Raw genomic sequence first — 19,879 nt, forward strand, 5'->3', positions numbered from 1 at the left:
AGTTAAAAGGCGAGCCAGTGGCCCGTTCAATACTAAGATCCATGATCGGGGACTTCAGCTATAAAGAGCGACTTCTAAAACTCGATCTACTACCCATAGTCTACGACTGAGAGATAAAAGACCTAATCTTTTTTCAGTGTAACTAACTAGTGTAACTTCGAAATGACTGACCTGAATGCTCAACCTTTTGCCACTTTTTTAAATCATAATCGTACTCGTATAACCTGAACCTACCTTAACTTTATCCCCAGCTCTTTGCAGAACAACTACGTTTCAAGCATCTTATTTCAATCGTATTGTTAAACCATAAAATCTAGTATGAAACTTAACTCAGTTCAATAAGTTTTCTGGCCTACTCGCGTTTATGAATATTTCCTGATGAAGAATCATTATCAGACCCTACTTGCCAATGTATTCAACGTAGACTTACCCTGTACATGGTCCACCGCACGGATCTGTGACTGGAGGTACGTCCTGCATGGCCCTCGTGCCAGTTTACGTATGACCCCATTGGTCATATTTGTTGCCTATCACGATAGCAGCCGAGCGAGCCGAATGGCTGACGTCTCCAGCGTTTAGGCGGAAGGGCTATAAATAACAAAACGTTCATCACTTTTTTTACTCTCTGTTTTATTTAAAAAATGATATAACCATAATAATAACCATAATTATGAGAATTGACCCCGGATAGATAGATAGACTATTATTAGGGGTAACACTTAATATCTAAACAGATAATTTACACGTGGCCCTCAGGGAAAACAAAAATAAATAAAGTGATTTTTTGGTGAACTGGGAAAAATCTATATACATTATCTATTTACATTATCTATATACATTATCTATTTACATTATCTATTTACATTATCTATATACATGAATTTACAATGTTAATTTTTGGAGAGCCATAGCAAAGGAGCCAACGGATCGACACTCCTTTGTCTCTCGTGGGAGCGAGTTCCAGAGTTTTGCGCCGCTGTACTCGAATGTTCTCTTTCCATAATTATGTTTTATCCTCGGTAACACGAGATCGTTCTTTGCTTGGCGAGTGTTCTTTAAATGAACGTCAGCAAATCTCTTGAATTTAGCCATGAGGTGGTCTGGAGCCATTCCATTAAGGACTTTAAATACTATTGTACACTTGATTCTCCTAGCTCGTTTAGTGAAAGGCTCTATGTTGAGCTCTTCAAATAGCGCCATCGAGTGATCGTACTATTTCTTGTCAGCTATTATTCGTGCTGCCCGTTTTTGAAGTAAGTGCATCGTATTCTCGAGCTCTATGAGATTATCCCCCCAAACTGTTATAAAGTAATCCATTAGAGGCTGTATTAATAAAGCTATTGAAGACTATTCTAGTAATCAGTAACACTTGTGTTTTTTGAGGTTTTACACCAGCCTAAAGAAAGCAAATGCAATCCAATTTGTGCATTTGCAACACAACATTTCTTGCAGCGATCCGTGTGTGTGTTGGGGAGGCAAGTCTGTTCAGACTGGCCCATCCCCAGGATCGCTGATAGATATAATGCGATACAATGAAAATCGGATTGCAGCACCAGAAGATGAACCTGCAAGAAGAATGGTCTAGACTGTAGTTCGACGTGTGGAGAGTGTGTAAAGGTCAGACTTGTCACAATTCTGGACTAATCGAGCTAGAGCTAGAGGCTCAGTTTCATTAGAAGTGTAGCTAGCTTTCTCTAGGCTGGTGTAAAACCTCAAGAAATTACAGAAGTGTTCCTGATTACTGCTGTAGTACATGTATTGAATGCCTATTCCTACCTACTGAGCTAATGTCACATAAGTTTGTTTTCTAGGCAAATTTCAGTCACTGACTGAGTGCAAAGAATGCAGAAATACATTTGTGGAGAAAATATTTGAAATAAAAATAAAACATGAACAAGTTGGGCTATTTCGATACCAAAATTTTTGGCCAATGACCTTTGAAATTTTCTGATTCAGACTTGTATTTTCAATTTTTTCAGGGTTTTCGGCGCGGGTACCCTGTGTTTTTTGAATACAGAAATATTGGGAAAAAAGATATTAAACATGAACAATTTGCTTTGTTTAGATATCCAAACATTTTCTTTAATCAACTTTGACCAATAATCTTTTAAATGTACTGATTGAGACGTGTATTTTGATTTGTTTCCGTTTTAACGACGCGGGTACCCTGTGGTTTTGCTAACATATGATAAGTTGACCCTTATACTTTATTGTCATGATATTTTTTTGTTTAAAAAGTATAACAGGCGAGCATACTATCTTATGTTATAAATGTAATAAAACTTCGCAAAACATCGCCTTCGTCAAAGCATGGGCTGTTGTCATGACAAATGACAGAAAATGGCGTCGCATGGAATCGAGGACGCCGGACAGTGGCTTTTGCAAATGAGCATCTGTTCCGTAGACTGTTCTTGCGACACGCGCGTGAAACCGAGGTCAGGCGTCAAAACTATAAACAAGATGGCGAAAATTGTTTTTTCCCTCGGTTTCAACGCGCGCGTCGCAAAGAGTTGTGGGAAGGTGAAAGAAAGGCAAATTTAGAAGACACCAGCACCATTTATTATCTTATTTTCGGGCCGTAGCAGATGTGTCAGATAGTGACGCTTTCCTTGAATCATGAACGTAATAGTAATGAGAGTTTCCCCTGAGAAATCAACCCGGGCCCTTTTTATACGCATTTCATGGTCTCCTATTTGAAATGTGAGACCTCCAGTGGATCTACCCTGGGTACCAGAAGCTCCGAGCTTCGGGACGACAACGCCCAAATCGTATTACCAGTACAGGGGATCCTGACTTTTAGACCAGCTACGCCGCAACCATGTAGGGAGAGGGGGGGGGCTGGGGGGTTTCAGTGAAACGAGTGGGGGGCGCGAATCGCCCCTCCGGGCCTCCCAGCCCCGTCTTAAGCTTGGGAGGCGCGAATCCCCCCTCCGACCCCCCAGCCCCATTCCAGGCTGGGGACTTTCGGTGACACCGAAACGCGTTTCGCGTAGATTAATAATTGCTGGTTATTAATCTACGTCGGGGCCACTTCGCGTAGATGGATACCTAGCAGAAGTAAATCTACGCAAAACACACTCCGCGTAGATGGATAATTAGCGATGGTTAGCAATCATTAATCCGCTGTCTATCGACAGCAGCGGGACTGGGGCCTTTCATAGAAACGAGTGGGAACCTTGCAATTAGACCTCCGTCTGTCCTGTGGTATACCAAGCGTTCGAAGGATGAAGTGTGGAAAAGATTACTGCGGGTGGCTAAAGGTCGGCCATGCAAACACGTGCGGCCAGAGGTGCATGGACACCTACTGCAAGGTGCACCTCCAAAGGCTCCATAAGGGCAGCCCCCTCCCCGTGCCGTGCAGGATCTGCCGCAGTCGGAGACGCGGTTGTGCCGCCCCTGCGGAGCGAATCGTGAAGGGCAGAGGATGCGCGGCATCGAGAGGCACGCTCGGAAATGGTTCGCACTCGTCCTGTCTAATATCGCAGCCCGCGATACGGGCAATTAGAGACTGGGTGGCACAAGACATGCCCAAACACTCGTCCTGTCTGACATCGCAGCCCGCAATACGGGCAATTAGAGACTGCGTGGCGCAAGACATACCTAAACACTCGTCCTGTCTGAAATTGCGTTCCGCCGGCTGTGATACGGGCAATTAGAGACTGGGTGGCACAAGGCATACCCAAACACTCGTCCCGCCGGCTGTGATACGGGCAATTAGAGACTGGGTGGCACAAGGCATACCCAAACACTCGTCCCGCCGGTTGTGATACGGGCAATTAGAGACTGGGTGGCACAAGGTATACCCAAACATGCATGCCTATATAGAGGAGATTCTCAATAGCATGCCTGACAAAGAGGCGCCCGCCGTACTGGCAGGGCTGGTCCAGAACATCCTGGACGAGGGCATCCCCGAGGATGCCAAGCGCAAGCTGCTTAAGCCGCTCATGCCGGCGAGCTCGCGGCCAGAGAAAGTCTGGCGCGAGTTCGACCCATTGCTGCTGGAACGGCGGCAAGAGGGCCCAGAGGGCTTAGACCCCGATGAGTACTATTCCCTCTTCGTCGGCGGCGCCCATCTTCGGTTCCCAAGCGTGGATGCCACTCTTCGAGGCCAAGACATAAGAGCCGGCGTTTACCAGGAGATACGAGATCTTGGTGGAGCAGGTGTCATTGCTCTATAGCCGGTTATGCGGGGGCCTGATATTAATGACGACGGCTCGGTGTGGTGGGTCTCGCACGAGCGAGAGCCTCTGAGGGCGAACGCAGTGCTGCCGCTGGTGCTCGAGATGGTAGACCCCGACCGGCGTTACGGACTCTTCACGGTCGTTGGTAAGGCCCCCGCAGAGCCATTGGCGCCAATCACGGAGGAGGAAGGGCGCTCGGAGCACAAGATTGGGGGGTCGTTAGCCTAAAGAGGGGACCAAATCGCAGTCGGCACCCTGGAAGGCATCGATGCGGGTATTTGGGAGAAAGGACGAGAGTACCTCGTCTACGTGAGATACGAGCTTCGCAATTTACCTGAGCAAAATCGGGAGCCTGGGCCAATGTTTGAGCGAGAGGGGAGTGACGCCTTCGCTAACTGTGTTGTGAGCTATGTTGCCGACTTCTTGAGGAATCGCGGCACCTCGCGCTTCCTTGGTCAAACCAAGACACGAGGCAAGATCCTCGAGCGATATGACAAAAAGCTGGCCACTACGGGATGCACCAAGGAAGACCTCTTTGAGATGGAAAAGAAGCTCGAGATAAAGCTGGTAGCCGTGGACGCCCTGGGCAACGTTATGTGGGACTCGGGGAAGTACAAGAGGGGGTACACACAAATTGCCACAATAACCACGCCTGGGCTGAGCTTCCGACTGAACCACCTGCGATCGCGAGCGTCCACGGCCTAGACTTCGAGGCTGAGGGGGAGCTTCGTTCGTTATGTCAGGAGAAGGCAGCGCTTCGCGCTACCAGTGCCGCCACAAAAACGCGCGAGGCAAAAGTGCGAGAGGTGCTCATTCGCTTTATAATCAGGGCGATCCCCAGAAGCACGAGGATCTGACTGTGTGGGCGTGTTATAGTCACGCACAAAGGCAAACTGTACCGACCGGGACAGGACGGAGCGGCTATCGACAGGGCGTTTACAGACGAGACAGGATGTGATCCTCAATGGCTCCCTGATGATCACCCAGCCTACCAAGAGTACACCAAAGCTACGCACTCGATGGGCGGTGCAATAGGGTATCGCTTCAAGAAGTGGATCCAAAGAGAGAACATCAGGCCAACGCCTCTTAAATACAGGGACGTCTGGCGAGCGGCGCAGGTTGAGTCCAAAGTGTGGAATAGCAAGGAAAACTTGGGGGCGCAGCCTCATGCGCACATCGACATGCGTGCGGCGTACCTAGGATGCGAGGACAGTCTCTCCGGCGGCGCCTCGGACGCCATTGATTTGGTACGGAAATACGGCTTCCCTACGAGGGTGTATCGTATCGCGGATGTTGTGGGACGGCCATTGAGCGAGGTTCTTCAACTAACCGGGGTCATTCAGCTGACCGAGTGGGAGTTCTCTGAGGCCTGCCACCCCTACACTTCCGGGAGGGTAGGGAAACACTTGGAACAAAACGAGGGCTGGGTCACCACGCCAGAGCTCAAGGACCTGTTAGACTCGGGTGACCTCGTCATGGCCACGGCGAGGGATGTGTTGTATAGCGTCGGAAAAAAGGACTCCATCAAGTTCCCCCACTCCATCGCGTGCCGCCCCGGCGGCGAAGACTCGCAGTACCCTGAGGGTCGAGATCTCGCTGTCCGTTTCGTAGGCAAGTGCGCTCGCCATGGCGACGAGTCCTCGATCGTAGTCCGTGGCTGTGAAGAAGCCGCGTATCTGACAAACCTCCTTGCCGGCACTGACCACTTACTTAACTTCAAGCATGCCGACGGGGCTCATCTGATCCAATACAAAGACGGAGTCCGGCGCTCACAATGGTACCATATCAGGGCCTTCGTCTTGGCGTACACAAACATAGCGTTGCGACGCATGTTGAGGCGGTTCCCTCGCGAAGACGTCCTCCGAGTGTGCACAGATGCCATATACGCAAAGGCGGTGCCCAGCGGTGTAAAGCTCGTGGAGCGAAATCCGAGGTATGGAGAGTGGCGCCACAAGAAGCCTGGGTACGAGTGGCGACCCGAAGCGGCTTGGGGTCCGAAGAAGTCGGGGAGCTTGGCTAGGGAGCCAAGCACTGCGCCGAGTCTGCCGTGCGATCTAGTGGCCGCAACCTCTGCAAAGATGTATCTAGCCGGCCAAGGAGGATCGGGGAAAACCGAGTGGGCGGTGAGCATGTTCCGCGGGCGCAACGTTGTTGTGCTCACCCCCAAGAACGACCTCGCCCACGACCATCGCAACAACCCGCGCCTCGCGGTGAAGGCTCAAACCTACCACCACTACCTCTGCATACCAGCGGAGAAGCCGATAGGGGAGTGGAGACCTTCCGAGCTGGGGCACAAACTCGACCGTCTCGCAGAAGTAATCATCATTGACGAGTGCTGTAAGGTACAGACTAAAGTGCTACGCGCCATCCTAGGGTATCTTGCCACGCAGCCGTGTCAGGTAGTGTGTTGTGGCGACTATGGCAGGTCCCGCCCTGGGGAGATAAAGAGGGGCCTCACGATATGCTCAAGGAGTGGGCAAAAGGGAACATCCGCTGGTTCGAGTCCGACTACCGCTGCCTGTGTGAAGACTGCGGAAAGCCGTACAGTACATGCGACTGCGGCTCTGCCGCCCCCTCCTCCAGGCTCCACTACATAAAGGGCCAGATTTGGTGTCAGCCAGATTCCCAACAGCTTGAGGTGTTTCGAGAGGAGTGGGATGGGGTGGCGTTCGACGCGGCGATCGAGCAGGCCCACCCAAGCGATATGTGGGTGTGCTCGACCAACAAGATGGGGGCTCTTGTTCAGCAGCGATTGGTAGAGCACCACAGGAAAAACTACCCCCGATTGCCAGCAACCATACGCTTTGACCCCGATCCTAGCGTCGCGCATCGTTATCGCAAGCAAGGGCGGCCGGTGCCCGTGCCAGGCAAAAGGGGTGAGAAGGTCGACGCGTACAAAGGCACGGTAGTCGAGGTTTGTCTCGACGCGGTCCTTAACGGGCTTCCCCTCGAGTGGAAATACGCGGGCTGTGGGACAGTCCACCGGGTGCCGGGCAAGACTATCCAGACTCCAAGACGTTTGTTTATCATAGACCACAGCTTAGAGGGCTGGATCACGAATGCTGTATACACCGGCATCTCCCGCGTGCGGCGCGCCGACCAGATAGTCCGCGTGATCCCCCCCGATGACACCCCCGGTGCCTTGGTTCCAACAGGACTGCAGGCTACGCCCAGTGAAGAGCTCATTATAGCGCGAATCAAGCGATACGCTATGGACGACAGGCAAAAGGGTCGCACAAAGTACACGGGACCGCACCACGTTCTGACGGTAGACCACGTACTCGGCATGATTGCTGACGCGGAAAAGAAGTGCACGGTCTGTGGCACTCAGCTTTTGCTTCAGGGGTACACCAAGAGTCATCCCCAATGCTTCAGTATCGACCGGCTGGACGACAGTCAGGGTCACTACAATTGGAATGTCAGACTCACGTGCCTTAGCTGCAATAGAAGGCACAAGCGCTGATCACGCTATCGTCACGCTACGCAACTGCGAACGCGTGAAGCCGTACTTAGAGTACGCCGTGTAATACAACACTGGCTGTCCGGGCTCCATGACCCTCTTTAGTATTGGGTATGCCTTGCTTGTCCACCACGGGTCCGTCGCTCGCCGTCGGCCCTTGTCCTGAAGGTCTTCCTCGTTTACGGCGATGTACACCTCCGTTCCTACCTCTAAGGGGACCTCTAAGGGGGGCTTTTCGGCTTTGAGAGGCACGCGCCTCAGCTTTATGGCGTCTTTAGGCGCAAAGCCAGTCATGCGAGTCTTCGTTGCGTTTATGTCCGAGATGACGATTGGCAAAGCAGTAACCCACTCGCGGTTCGTCTCGCCAGATGCAAGCTCCTTCGAATACTGCGCACGGAATAGGCGCTGTGCCAGCCAGCGATGGAAAGACTCGGCGAAAGCTTGGCTCCTGTGGTGCCCTGGCTTAGCCCGTCGGACATCCACCCCGGTCTGTTAGGAGCTTTGTGGTAGCACCCTTGAACTCCGTGCCGTCATCAACCATGAGGACTTTAGGCCATGTGAGAGGTCCCTCTGCATAGATGTCAGCGAGTTCGCGGGAGACGACGGCCGCGCTCTTAGTCCTCAGTGGGCGGGCGGCTTTATATCGTGAAGCAACGTCAACGACAGTCAGGGCATACTTGTACCCGCGGTCGACCGCAGCGTAGAGACAGGCTTCCGCACAATGTGCTGAGCTCGTTGTTGATGATGTAGACGGACACTAGGTCATTGTGAAGATCGACCACACTGTCTATCGGCAGCGCCATGCATACTAGCTTGGTCGTAAGCTTCAGAAAGCTGTCTGCCAGGGCGTCTGTAGTCCGGCTGGCTAGAGCGGTCTCGTATCGCTTCTCGTACTTCCTCACCTCCTCGGCGCTCATGCGTTTGACGTCGTCGTGAGTCAGGGCCTTGCCTACCATTTCTCTCGACTTCCCCGAGGCTACGAGAATCGCGAGTTTCTCCCTCGCGTCTGCTACCTCAGTTTTCTCACCTCCGGTTGCCGTTCCGGCAGGCTGCGTCGAGCAGTCCAACGACTCTACGGCCGGGAGGCCGGCGGCGCCCCCCTCAAGAAGACTCTCAAAGTATTCGTCGCTCATCATGAACCTCCCTGCCGTGGCTAAGGTGCAACGCGTGTGATCAATGCGTTATGCCCTAGGGCATACATGGGCGGTGATTTACTGCGCTTACTGTTCGACAAGGGCGATGGTATAAGGGTGACGCAAGCAAAACTCTAACTTCGAGAATTGTTTCGTCTTGAGGGCCTTCATTTACTCTTTCATCTTCTCTTCTGAGAGCTCCACGCCGTAGTCATGCAGGATAGCTTTCATGTCCGCCTTGCTCGGGGTATAGAAGACCACCAAGGCCGCGATGTTCTCACGGAACGGCTTAGTGATGCTGGTGAGCTGCTGCGTGATCACCCACACGCTAATACCCACGTGGCGCGCGCTGAACGCCAAGTTGACGAGCTGGTCAGAGCGCCTCTTTACGTCTTTCGAGGCCGCACAGTCGTCGAGTATGATTAGCGTATTAGTGCCTTCGAAGAGAGCGGAGACAAACCTCAGCAGTATGTCGATCTGACCCGCATCAGAAGTGATGACAAACAGACGATTGTCGCCCTCGCCGAAGCCGTCGTATGTTTTGTTGTAGACAAAGGTAAGGCACATGAGTACGATGTAGTCAAACTTGCCCCGGAAAGGGCCGCGCAGCCGGTCCACTATGAATCGGGTCTTCCCGCATGACGTCGGGCCCACGATGAGAGCGTTAAATGGGATGTTTTTCGGGTCCATACCGCGCTGCCGCAGCGCTTCGCGCACTTCGTGTCTGTGCTCAGTATTGTATGGACTCTAGCTGTCCGTTCATAAGGTTCATTTGGGCGTCGGCCACCACAAACACGTGACAGTTTACGGTACCCGTGCCGCTTGCCGTGCGTTTTATCTCGAGGTGCACACCGTCGCGGGTATTGACCAATCGGAGACCACCCCCATGGATAGCACTGTCGTCCGTCGTTCGAAGGTCGATCCACAGAGCAAACTTGTTATCGCCATAGAACGACTCGGGGCCGATTGCCGGGGCGGCAGGAGCTCCGCTGTGCCCCCCCGGGGAGGGGCGGACGAACCGCCTTTTCGCCTCCCTCCAGAAATCCGTGGGGCGCAGCCCCTGGCTTAAGACCTTGTTTGGCATGCCGTCGATTGTAACGCGAACGCTCTTGATGTCGGGGTACACGAACTTCTCAGAGTCGCGAGCCCCTGCCGTGTATGGCTCCACAAAGAGGAGCAACAGACCACTCATAGACCTTCGCGGCAGGTTGACACTCTCGTTGATTATACTGTCCGTCCCTTTGCTAATCACGAAGGTCTTGTGAAGGTTCACTCGCTCGTAGAAGAACGTTGTGCCGTTTTGGTAGGCGGCGGCTGCAGACCGGGCGAGGTTGTCGTCCCTCAGGCTTTCGTATTCCAGCTCTAGATTTTTGATGCCATAGGATAATTTGGCTTCCGACTACTACCTGGTCAACCGTTGCGAACGTGATCTCGAAGAGCAGCGCCTCGGAGAGCGCCACTGGGTATAGCACGCCGTGGTCTGTCAGCAGAGAATGCCGCCTTCAGCCCCTCACCTTTAGGAGGCGCAAACCAGCTATATTGCGCGCCCCCGTGGTCGTCGTTGCGTATGTAACCCACCTGCTTCCCACTACTGTACGTCCCACCTTCGTCGCTAAACAGATTGAAGTGGCTCGGGTACTCGTCCGCCGCCGTGTCGTAGCCACGGATCACGTGCACGTTGCGATACCCCTCCCTCGGGTAGAACACAAACACATCGCCTAGCCCGTGGTTCCGCCCGCCTTTCCATCGGAAGTTCGGCTTACGCGGCAAACCGAACTCTATACATAGACGCTCGAAAGCGGCCTTCTTGTAGGGGTTGCCTTTTTGCGCGAACGGGCTGTCGCTAGGCAGGGTTGCGCCGAGCTCGTAGAGTTCCCTCCTGGTGGTAAAGTAGACGTGAAACCTTAGGAATCCCCTGATGACAGAGGGGAGCGTGGCGAAAGCGGGGTCGGTTAGGGACACCCCGCATCCAGCGGTTGCGCACCAGACCGCAAAGTTGAGTTGCTGTGGCCAGTACCCATAGGAAGGCTCCGATAGCCACCGGCGAGACTCCTTGGCGGACTTGTGCGTGACTTCTGTCTCTTTGAATACGTCTCGGACCCTAGTCGTGAATGATTTGTCCTCATCCACGTGTACCTCTAGCTGCGTGAGTAGTGGGGCGATGTCTGAGGCCGTGCTCTCCACGGGGGTCGCGGGGGTGCGCGAGGGTCAGAGACCTAGGGAAACCGGGTTTTGCGCGTTTGACTTGTTCGGCTATAGCGTGTTTGATATGTTCGGCTATAGAGGCTCCCGCCGCAGTTGCCGCCTTCTTCGTTCTTCCACCTCCCTTCGGGGAACCGCCTCCTCGTTCAGCATCCGCCAGCCTTCCCAGTCCATGCTCAGCCCTATTAAACACGAAGGCGGGCTATGTTGCCATGGTGGTCCTACATACTGTGCTCACCAAAGGCGAACAGACGCTCTTCTTCGAGCGGCCGATAAGGCGCCCACGCTTCGTGGCGCTCCGGCAGTGCTCGCTGTTTATCAGCTGGTATAACCTCGAGCGGGAGCATCAGATAACGACTATAGCCTCCCTTCCGACCATCGCTACTCTGCCAGCCGGGCACCACACGGCCGAGTCCATCGTGGAAACATCAACCGCGCTGAAGGCGAGACTCTGACCGCGGAGCTGGATCCCCTCACCGGGAAGATCGCGCTCATGCCCAATGGCGTTGCGTTCCTGAATGCCGAGCTTTGCGCACTATTTGGCCTAGAGGCTAAAGACGATCAGTTGGGGGAGCGGTGCCCTTGGGGAGGCCCCCACTTAAGGTGGCTTTGCCCAAAATAGAGGCCCTCTACATCTGCTGCGATATCATAGACCGCACGCAATGCCTCTCCTTAGGCGAGCCTTCAAACGTTCTCGCTTGCCTAGAAACCCGCGGGAGGCCGCACGAGAAAGTCGTCTATGGACCCGACATCCCCGTTTGTGCCGCAGCATCTCCCTCTGAGTTTGTCTCGAGTATCCAAATATGGATCAGGGATGACCGCGGTAGACGGGTGGACTTTAAGGGCAAGCCTGTTCGCCTCGTATTAGAGCTAACCTAGGTCCGACATAACAAGCATGGCAAACAGCGACGTTAGCAGCGGTGCCATATACCCCTCGCTTCCCAGCGTCTGCCCCCCGGGGGGTACGCACATGATGCCTACCGCTCCGTCAAGCATCGGCGGCGACGTGCAAAGCTTCCGACTCCAGAAAATATGTGACACTCAGGCGGCCCTAGAAAACGAGATAACGCATCATCGACAGGTGCGGAAAAAGTATAAGCGCGCCCTTGCCGTTACCCATACTGTGTCTGTGGCATTCGGCATCGCTGCAGGGGCGCTTTCCAGTGCCGGGGTGGAGGTCTCTTTGAGTGGGATAGGGGTTTTGATCGGTGGTCCGCTGGCAGGGGTCGCTGGGCTGGTCGGTGTCGTGGGCGCGGTGGTAGTCTCTAGGGGTCTTACGAGCAAGGTGGCTAAACACGAAGACACGATGGTTTTAGCGGAGAGTAAGAAAAACTCGATCAGCGAGCTGGTCTCTAAGGCTCTGCAAGACGGGCATATCTCAGACGGAGAGTTTCGGCTAATACCTCAGGAACAAGAGAGATACTACGCGCTCAAGGCCGCTATCAGAGCTCGACACGGCCTCGCATCGCGTGAGAAAAAAAGCAGGAAAGGGCCCTCCCTGGAGACGCGCGAAAAGATGAAAAAGAGGCTGCGAGAAATTCGCGAGGAGTTCGGGAGCGAGGTGTTCGAGTAAAACTCAGGTTTAAACGCCACGCCAGCGGCTTTGAATTTACGGCCGAAAAACGGTTATTCCCCGCTTCGTAGGTTGGCGGCCCAATCCACGTTCATCGTTTTCACGGCCCTCAGCTCCTAGCACAAGGCGCTGGCGTCCCCGACATAGATTAATGATTGCTAACCATCGCTAATTACCCATCTACGCGGAGTGTGTTTTGCGTAGATTTACTTCTGCTAAGTATCCGTCTACGCGAAGTGGTCCCGACGTAGATTAATAACCAGCGATTATTAATCTACGCGAAACGTGTTTCGGTGTCACTGAAAGTCCCCAGCCTGGAATGGGGCTGGAGGTCGGAGGGGGGATTCGCGCCTCCCAAGCCTAAGACGGGGCTGGGAGGCCCGGAGGGGCGATTCGCGCCCCCCACTCGTTCACTGAAAGTCCCCAGTCCCCCCCTAGGGAGATTCTCCCCCTACTGAAAGCTTAGTCGAAAATAAAATCAGGATATCAAATGACTTAACACGTAGCCAAAAACTTTTAAAAAAATGTAAATTTAACGCCAGAAAGCCTTTTACGTGCTGATTGTCTGCATTGCGCTTGCTTTCTTTTATCTTGACTCAAGCTGCCCGCTAGTTTGCAACGCGGAATAAACAAGAGAGGTTTAACAAGTCTGAGTGATTTTGTGTGTAGCGTTTAACCTTGGAATTTCGTGCTATACTAATGAATTTTTTTCAACCGACCGCGTTACTCAGATACGGTATTAATAGACGTGTTGCTTCGCACACTTCATATAGGCTTACTATCACGTCCAGTTTTTTTTTAAGCGTGGGCTAGCTTGAGTTTTTTATCAGATACCCTCTTTTTTTAATAATAACGTCTAATTTTCAGCTGAGGCTGGGCCGTTCTTATTTTTGGAAAATTTAAAGACTGAATATGTTCTTAAATTTTAGTGTATGAGAATATATAATACCCAATCAATTATCAGGAAGAGTATTTCACTAATGATCAAGAAGAATTATTTATCAAGAAGGTTATTTACTATGAGCACAATTTGATTCTGCATTTTAGAAGGCATCAGGACTAAGAAAGAAAACAATTTCTGCCATCTGAGCCTCGGCATGTTCTTAAAATTTGGTGAAATCTCAGGCTGGACGTTCTTATAAATAAAAACAAGTGTATATCCTAGACGATTATGATTATTGTAATTTGTTTTCTTTTGGAAGTAGTTCACAAGTTAAGAGGTTGTCCATTATTTTATTTCCGCTGAGAAATGCTCTTCGAACCAATTTTCTTTTTACTTCTTTTCAATTTATATTTAAAAAAATAAAAAATGTTTACTCCGGGCCGTTTCCCTAGACAATTATTTTAAGGAAGGTAAATATTGAGTCAAGCCCAATGCAAACAACAAAAAAAGGCGGACATTAGGGGGGACAACGAAAGGAAAAAGGTAATGGATTTATTAGTATAAGCGTATGTAAATCAGAGAAAAAACCGAAACTTCATTTAAATATTTCTAAATTATAAAAACAACTAACAAGCTTTTATATCAAAGCAAAATTTTAATACCTTGCTTGCAATTCTTTGCCAAAAATACAATTCTGTGTCTGCGGCACAGAAAACAGCCTATCTGGAGGTTGGGTTTAGAAATTTGAAAACCCAACTCTTAAAAAAAACCCTTTCACAAAGTCATGAAAAAAAAATCCCTGAAGAAACAGCGGAAAAGGCGTTTAGCTAAAGCTCTTTGTAAAATCTAAAAAAAAAATCGACTTCTGTATATATACTTAATTACAATATCATCTCATGTAGAAACTACCTTGAATTATGTACAATAAATATATCTCTTTCAAGGGAAGGGAGGGTGTTGCTTTGAGTTGTTTACAATGAGGGCATTGTTTCTTCATTTGGTATATTAAAAGGCAGGTTCGAAAAACTTAAACCATCTGCTTGATTTAGCAAGGAGCTAAGGGGAAAAGTCAGTGCCGTCAAAGTCCTAGTGACTCTGAAAACACTGAATTTAAAACAGATAAGTCTAAGTGCAACAAACCCCGAGAATAAAAAATAGGATAGTGATGTCAAAGGAGATTTCTTAAATGAAAAACGAAGCATTGTCAACATCAGTTGATAAATCTGGAACCGTTTGATCAGCAAGCTTTTGATCAATGCGACAGGGGTTACTTATAGGAAAGGAAGAGCTGAACCAAGGATGCTCCAGGACCTCGGAAGCCATCAAGCGCTCGTCTGGATCCCGCCGCATCATTGATCGAATCAAGCATTTAGCCTTGGATGATACTGTATCGGGAATTGCAAAATGTCCTCTGCGAATCTTGGTGAAAAGAGCAGTTGGTTCACTGTCATGGAAGGGATAGCGACCCACCACCATGGTATACAGCATGACACCAAGACTCCAGATGTCTGCTGCTCTGCCTGAATATCCCCCCTGGGATTGAAGGATCTCCGGGCTGACGTACGCGGGGCAGCCATGTTTGTCCTCAAGTATGTCATCTTGTCCTTCTAGAAGACAGGCATCTTCCAGTCCCTCCAGCTTGATTTTAGTCCTGTATCATCAAGAAAAAGATGATTAATTTGTGTTTTTATAGGATCTTTCTTGTCAATAACATGAAACAATGAGTACCAATAATTTACTACAAACCAACTAACCACACTATACTGGACTTTATTCAAGTCACTAACATAAGGATCAATTATAGTAATTTTCAAGCTTAAAAGTATTTTTAAAATATTCCTTTTTTATTTAAATACGATAATATAAACTAATCCCAAACTTGTACTTATGTGTTCTAATTTTCTTGATGAATGGAATATAATAACAATATGGCAGGTATTTTGTATTTGGGATATTCATTTACATATCTATTTCCTGTCATCCTTTTTTTTTGCTTTGGCTTTCAAACACATGTATTCTTCTAATAAAGTAAATGAGAAATCTTGACCTGTGACTTCAAAAAGTGGAGCCTATATTTTCTTTAGGACAGGCAGTAGAATCAGCTATTTTATATTTTTAGTCTTACAATCATTAGACAAGACTGTAATGGGCAAGACAAAGGCTTTTGTCTCTTACAAAGAGCTTGAATAGGATTTGACAGAAGAGCAAAAATTTATTACTAAATTTGACTTTTGAGCCAAGATCTGCTTTCAGGCTATCAGCTGCTTTATATTGCAGAATAGCGAAACAATGTGGCTGAATTTCGTTTGTGGTTTATACTGGAAAAGAGCAAGTACATGTGATTGTCACATGTTCTTTTATTAAAATGATCTGTTAAATATGTTTTCAAATCACTGAATAGACATATTTTAAAGCTCAATATTTCAAAATGAAACTGAACCATAAGGTTAATATAAGGTTAATATACTTTTGATAAATGCCTTTGGCAAGGAGATTAATGAGAATCGAAGGGGAAAAGATGAGAGAACAGCCCAAAGATGAACAGTCCAAAGATGGATGTTTAAATAGTATTGATTACAAGGTAACATCCTTGTTCTTGTTGATCACTATTTGAGATCTCTTTGTCTGGGACCTTTTGAGGTGATTGTAAAATGGTAGGTCAAAAGCATTTGGGCAGAGGCTCAGCACAATCTGTCCAATTCCATCTGTCCAAGTCAGACAATAGCCATGTGGACTAATTTGAGCACATGGAACAAGGATGAAAGGACTTTGTGTGGTTTTGTTATAGTTGAAAGGATTTTTTTAAAAATTGTTTTAAAGAAAATGTGAAAGTTTAAAATATTGTCATTACAACATTCATTCAACTTATTCAGACACTCAAAAACCAAATGCAATAAAAAAATAATAATTACACCAAGCTTATGGATTTAATTGTTTACTAACCATATTTGCCAGTAGAAATATTGTTAAATCTAAAACCTTGATAAATTATTTGCTCTGAATCTAATTTAACTGATATTTGCTGTACTTTAATTCTAGGGTAGAAAGGTAAATGTCCACACCCTATTCCTTTTTAAATAATGACCCCTTTTATTGATGAGAGAATAATTACTCCTCTTTCCACATAAGGACTGAACAAAATTAACACAAAGGCATAATAAGCAAAGTATTTTCTTTCTAAATTCTGTGAAAGGGGCCAAAAAAGTAACATTAAGCCAATTTTCATCTTTAACATAAAAAGCCATTTTTATGCTCCCATTTATGGCCTGGCTGACACTAAAATGTTATTTGGGAGCGCGAAAATAATATTTAGAGTAAGTCTTTTATCGTCTACTCATAACAGTGGATGTATAAAATGAACAAAGGATAACGTGGAAAAAGTCTTTGTTCTTTGTTCGTCTGGACTTGAATGAAGAAAGCACGGTACATTGGACTTTGCGTGAACCACGTGGCTAATTTTAGCAACAACGTCGAAAAATTTTTCTTGTGCCACGTGTGTCAGCCACGATTTCAAAATGATTTCATCGGCAAACGACTCAATTTCCAGATCACCAAAATAATAAAACCGAACCACAGATAAAAGCATTATTTGCGCCGTGGTGTTTTAAATAGGTTTGGGAACGCAAACTTAGAGGGAAATGCTAATTTAACCCAATATCTACTAACAAAGTTTTTCGCGCCAAACCTCACAAATCGCAAAACCGGACACAAGACCCTTTCAAAACACCCAAATAATCGATGCATGAAAAGGCGATCGCGCTTGAATAGAAACTATGCAAAATACGGTCCTTTGGGACCACGAACGACCCCGCTATACCGCCGCGGCGGAAATGACTCAGTTTATTCATGACAATGTGATTTTACCGCCATTGACAAAAAGACGAAATTAGAAATCGTTTCGAAATGACCTCAACTTGGCTTTTTTGCGTTATTTTGTTATTATTCGTAAAGTACGTGAAATATTTTCGGGGAGTTATGAGCACAGGTGATTATAACACAACATCCAACCAGGTTTTCGCCTGGGCATCGACTGTAACACAACACTAAAAATATTTTCGGCTTACATATTCCACAACAAAGCTTTTGTGGCCATGTTTAAAAACGAGTAATTTCAAATTGGTTTATCCACAAAGAAATATGAAAAAAAATTATCGATATGTTGTTCATATGTTTTTCATGACGATAGCCCCTAACAACAATAGAGGTAGTCTGAGGAGCACGCGGATTGTAACACAATGCTCAAAAGAACATAGAAAAAATCCATCGACAAAAAAAAGAAACACAACGACCAAGGAAAATAGCTCAAGCAATGTCTCTAACAACCTACCTTTCGGGATTTTGGAATACAAACTTCCGAAGTTTCAGATCTCTCAGGACAACACCCGAACTGTGACAGTGAGATACGACACAAGCAATTTGGCTAAACAGTTTACTAGCTTCTTCTTCCTTTAGTCTCCTTTTCGATCGTACGTAGCTGTGCAAATCCCCGTAAGATCTTTCAAAGAACACATAGGCATAAGAGTCACTGACCAAAATTTCGACAACTTTGTTTATCCCCTCATGCGAAGTTATGTGAAACACAGGAGCCAGCGTTTCACGAAATTTGTTGACATCGATGATTTTACAAGCGTACTCCGTTTGAGTCTCAATATTTACAGCTTTGTGAAGGCCCCCACCTCCCGATCGCTCAAGAAGGATATATTTTCCGACTTTGCATATTTGTGGGGCCTCTGTAGTCCGTTTAGGCGGCGTTGGTTGTAGGCCTATAGTCAAGTTTGGTAATGGCGTAGTCGTTTCAATATTTGTTTTGGATGCATGACGCTGGTAGGGATGGAATCGTGCTGTAGAGCTGTTCATCTAAAAACCCGTAGAATTCCACCACAAAACTCCTTATGCCTCTGGCCTGTGAATCTTGGTTCCAGGTAAAGCGGAAAAGTGACCAGACTCGGTTTTTCCCGAAGTAAGTTGGGTATTCCTTATTGCCAACTAAGCAGAGTGACGTTGCACGGAAGCAAAGCGACGTTGCGTTGAAGAAGTTAAACGTATAAAATTAAGCGAAAATCCAGCTGTAAGGGCTGAAACTGCTCTCAACTAGAGAACACAATCTACTCTTCTCTTGGGAGGCCGATTTGGACCTCCCTTCAACAGCTAAATTCCAGTAAACAGAACATTGTGGTGTAATAGAGGTGAATGTCGAGTCGTTGCGAAACGAAGAAATGATCGCGAGGACAAGAGAAACTGACGCAATGGGTCTCAAGACGTTGGCTGCCCTATCACCATATATGGAGAGATTGCGTCAGTGACATGTCATCTGACGTTATTTAAGCGATTTTATTGGTCAAAAAAACAAAGCCCTTTTGTTCTTCATTCTACCGATTCACTTCCGGCAAATTTGCATAATCCGTTCTGAGTCAAATCATGTACTCACGTCACAAATATATTTGACGCGCAACCAAAACAAAAGCAGATTTTTACAACGTAAATCTTATATTTTTGTGCCAACCTATCTCAAGGCCACGGCTGATTTCAAAGCTCATCGTATAAGAGTTTTACGTGATATTTTCCGTGTTCCACCATCGAAATTGGCGCTTGCCAGTATCACGGAAAGATCGTGTACCGCGAAGGATCGCAGCTGTCACGTAAGAGTGCGTGACATATGCATGGCGTAACAAAAAGCCGAAACACGAAATCGTGCGCAACAAACTAAGCTAACATATATGGTTTCTTTTCGAACAGTTTTGTTTTCAATAATAAAAACTAAGCCTCAAAATACTTTCTACACAGCGGGCTAGAATTATGCTTCCCACAATAGAAATAAATTTTTCCCATATTTTGTTTGATTTGGCGTTTGATACGGAAATTATACCCAAAACATACAACTCTATGCTCCATTTCTCCGTATAACTTGAGTGGGGGAAATACGCATGTTTAAATCCTAAGACAACGAAACCAATGACATCTTGCCGTGTAAGAGATATTCGACCGTTTTTATCATCTATGTCAAGACAAAATGAGAGGGAACAAAATGAGAGGGAAATAAGAGGGAATTGAGGTTTTTTTTATCAATATATTTTTCTCTTAATGAAACATTTCGATAGCTGTAGAACACTTCCTAATAAAAAAAAAGAAACTAAGTAATGAATTATGGAAACCGGAAAATGCTGTGGGATAATCTTAGGATAGCAATAAAAGAAAGGAAACATAATAATTACAGAAATTGGATTTCTCAAACTTAGAGTTCTAAGATTCTCCTAAAGAGCGAATAGGGTATTAAAAAGGCATGACATAAACAAATACGTCAGCTTGCATGGAATATTGGTTTTGTTGTGTTATCAACGTGTATACTGTACTTCAGTAAAGTATATTCCAAACGTTCATTTCGCTTTGTTTGAGTAACACCCCCACAACTCCGAGCCTGATGATTTCCTCAAATGGAACGCGGTTTGC

General features: G+C 47.6%; 1 protein-coding gene across 1 annotated transcript; it reads right to left on the reverse strand.

Moving 5' to 3' along the window:
- Positions 1-14,067: 14,067 nt before the first annotated feature.
- On the reverse strand, positions 14,068-18,680 carry LOC5514711 (tribbles homolog 2). Its single transcript, XM_001634854.3, has 2 exons — positions 17,760-18,680; positions 14,068-15,083 (listed from the first exon to the last, which is right to left on the reverse strand). Exons 1-2 carry the CDS (start codon positions 18,287-18,289, stop codon positions 14,615-14,617), a joined length of 999 nt encoding a protein of 332 aa, XP_001634904.1. The 5' UTR covers positions 18,290-18,680; the 3' UTR covers positions 14,068-14,614.
- Between the last annotated feature and the right edge of the window lie 1,199 nt (positions 18,681-19,879).

Source organism: Nematostella vectensis, chromosome 11, assembly GCF_932526225.1.
Source record: "Nematostella vectensis chromosome 11, jaNemVect1.1, whole genome shotgun sequence".
Lineage (NCBI taxonomy): Eukaryota > Metazoa > Cnidaria > Anthozoa > Actiniaria > Edwardsiidae > Nematostella > Nematostella vectensis.

Coding starts and splice junctions, on each gene's coding strand:
- LOC5514711 (XM_001634854.3), bottom strand. CDS start 18,289: ATGAACAGCTCTACAGCACGATTCCATCCCTACCAGCGTCATGCATCC. Junction 15,084..17,759: donor GTATTCCAAAATCCCGAAAG/GTAGGTTGTTAG, acceptor TTGATGATACAG/GACTAAAATCAAGCTGGAGG.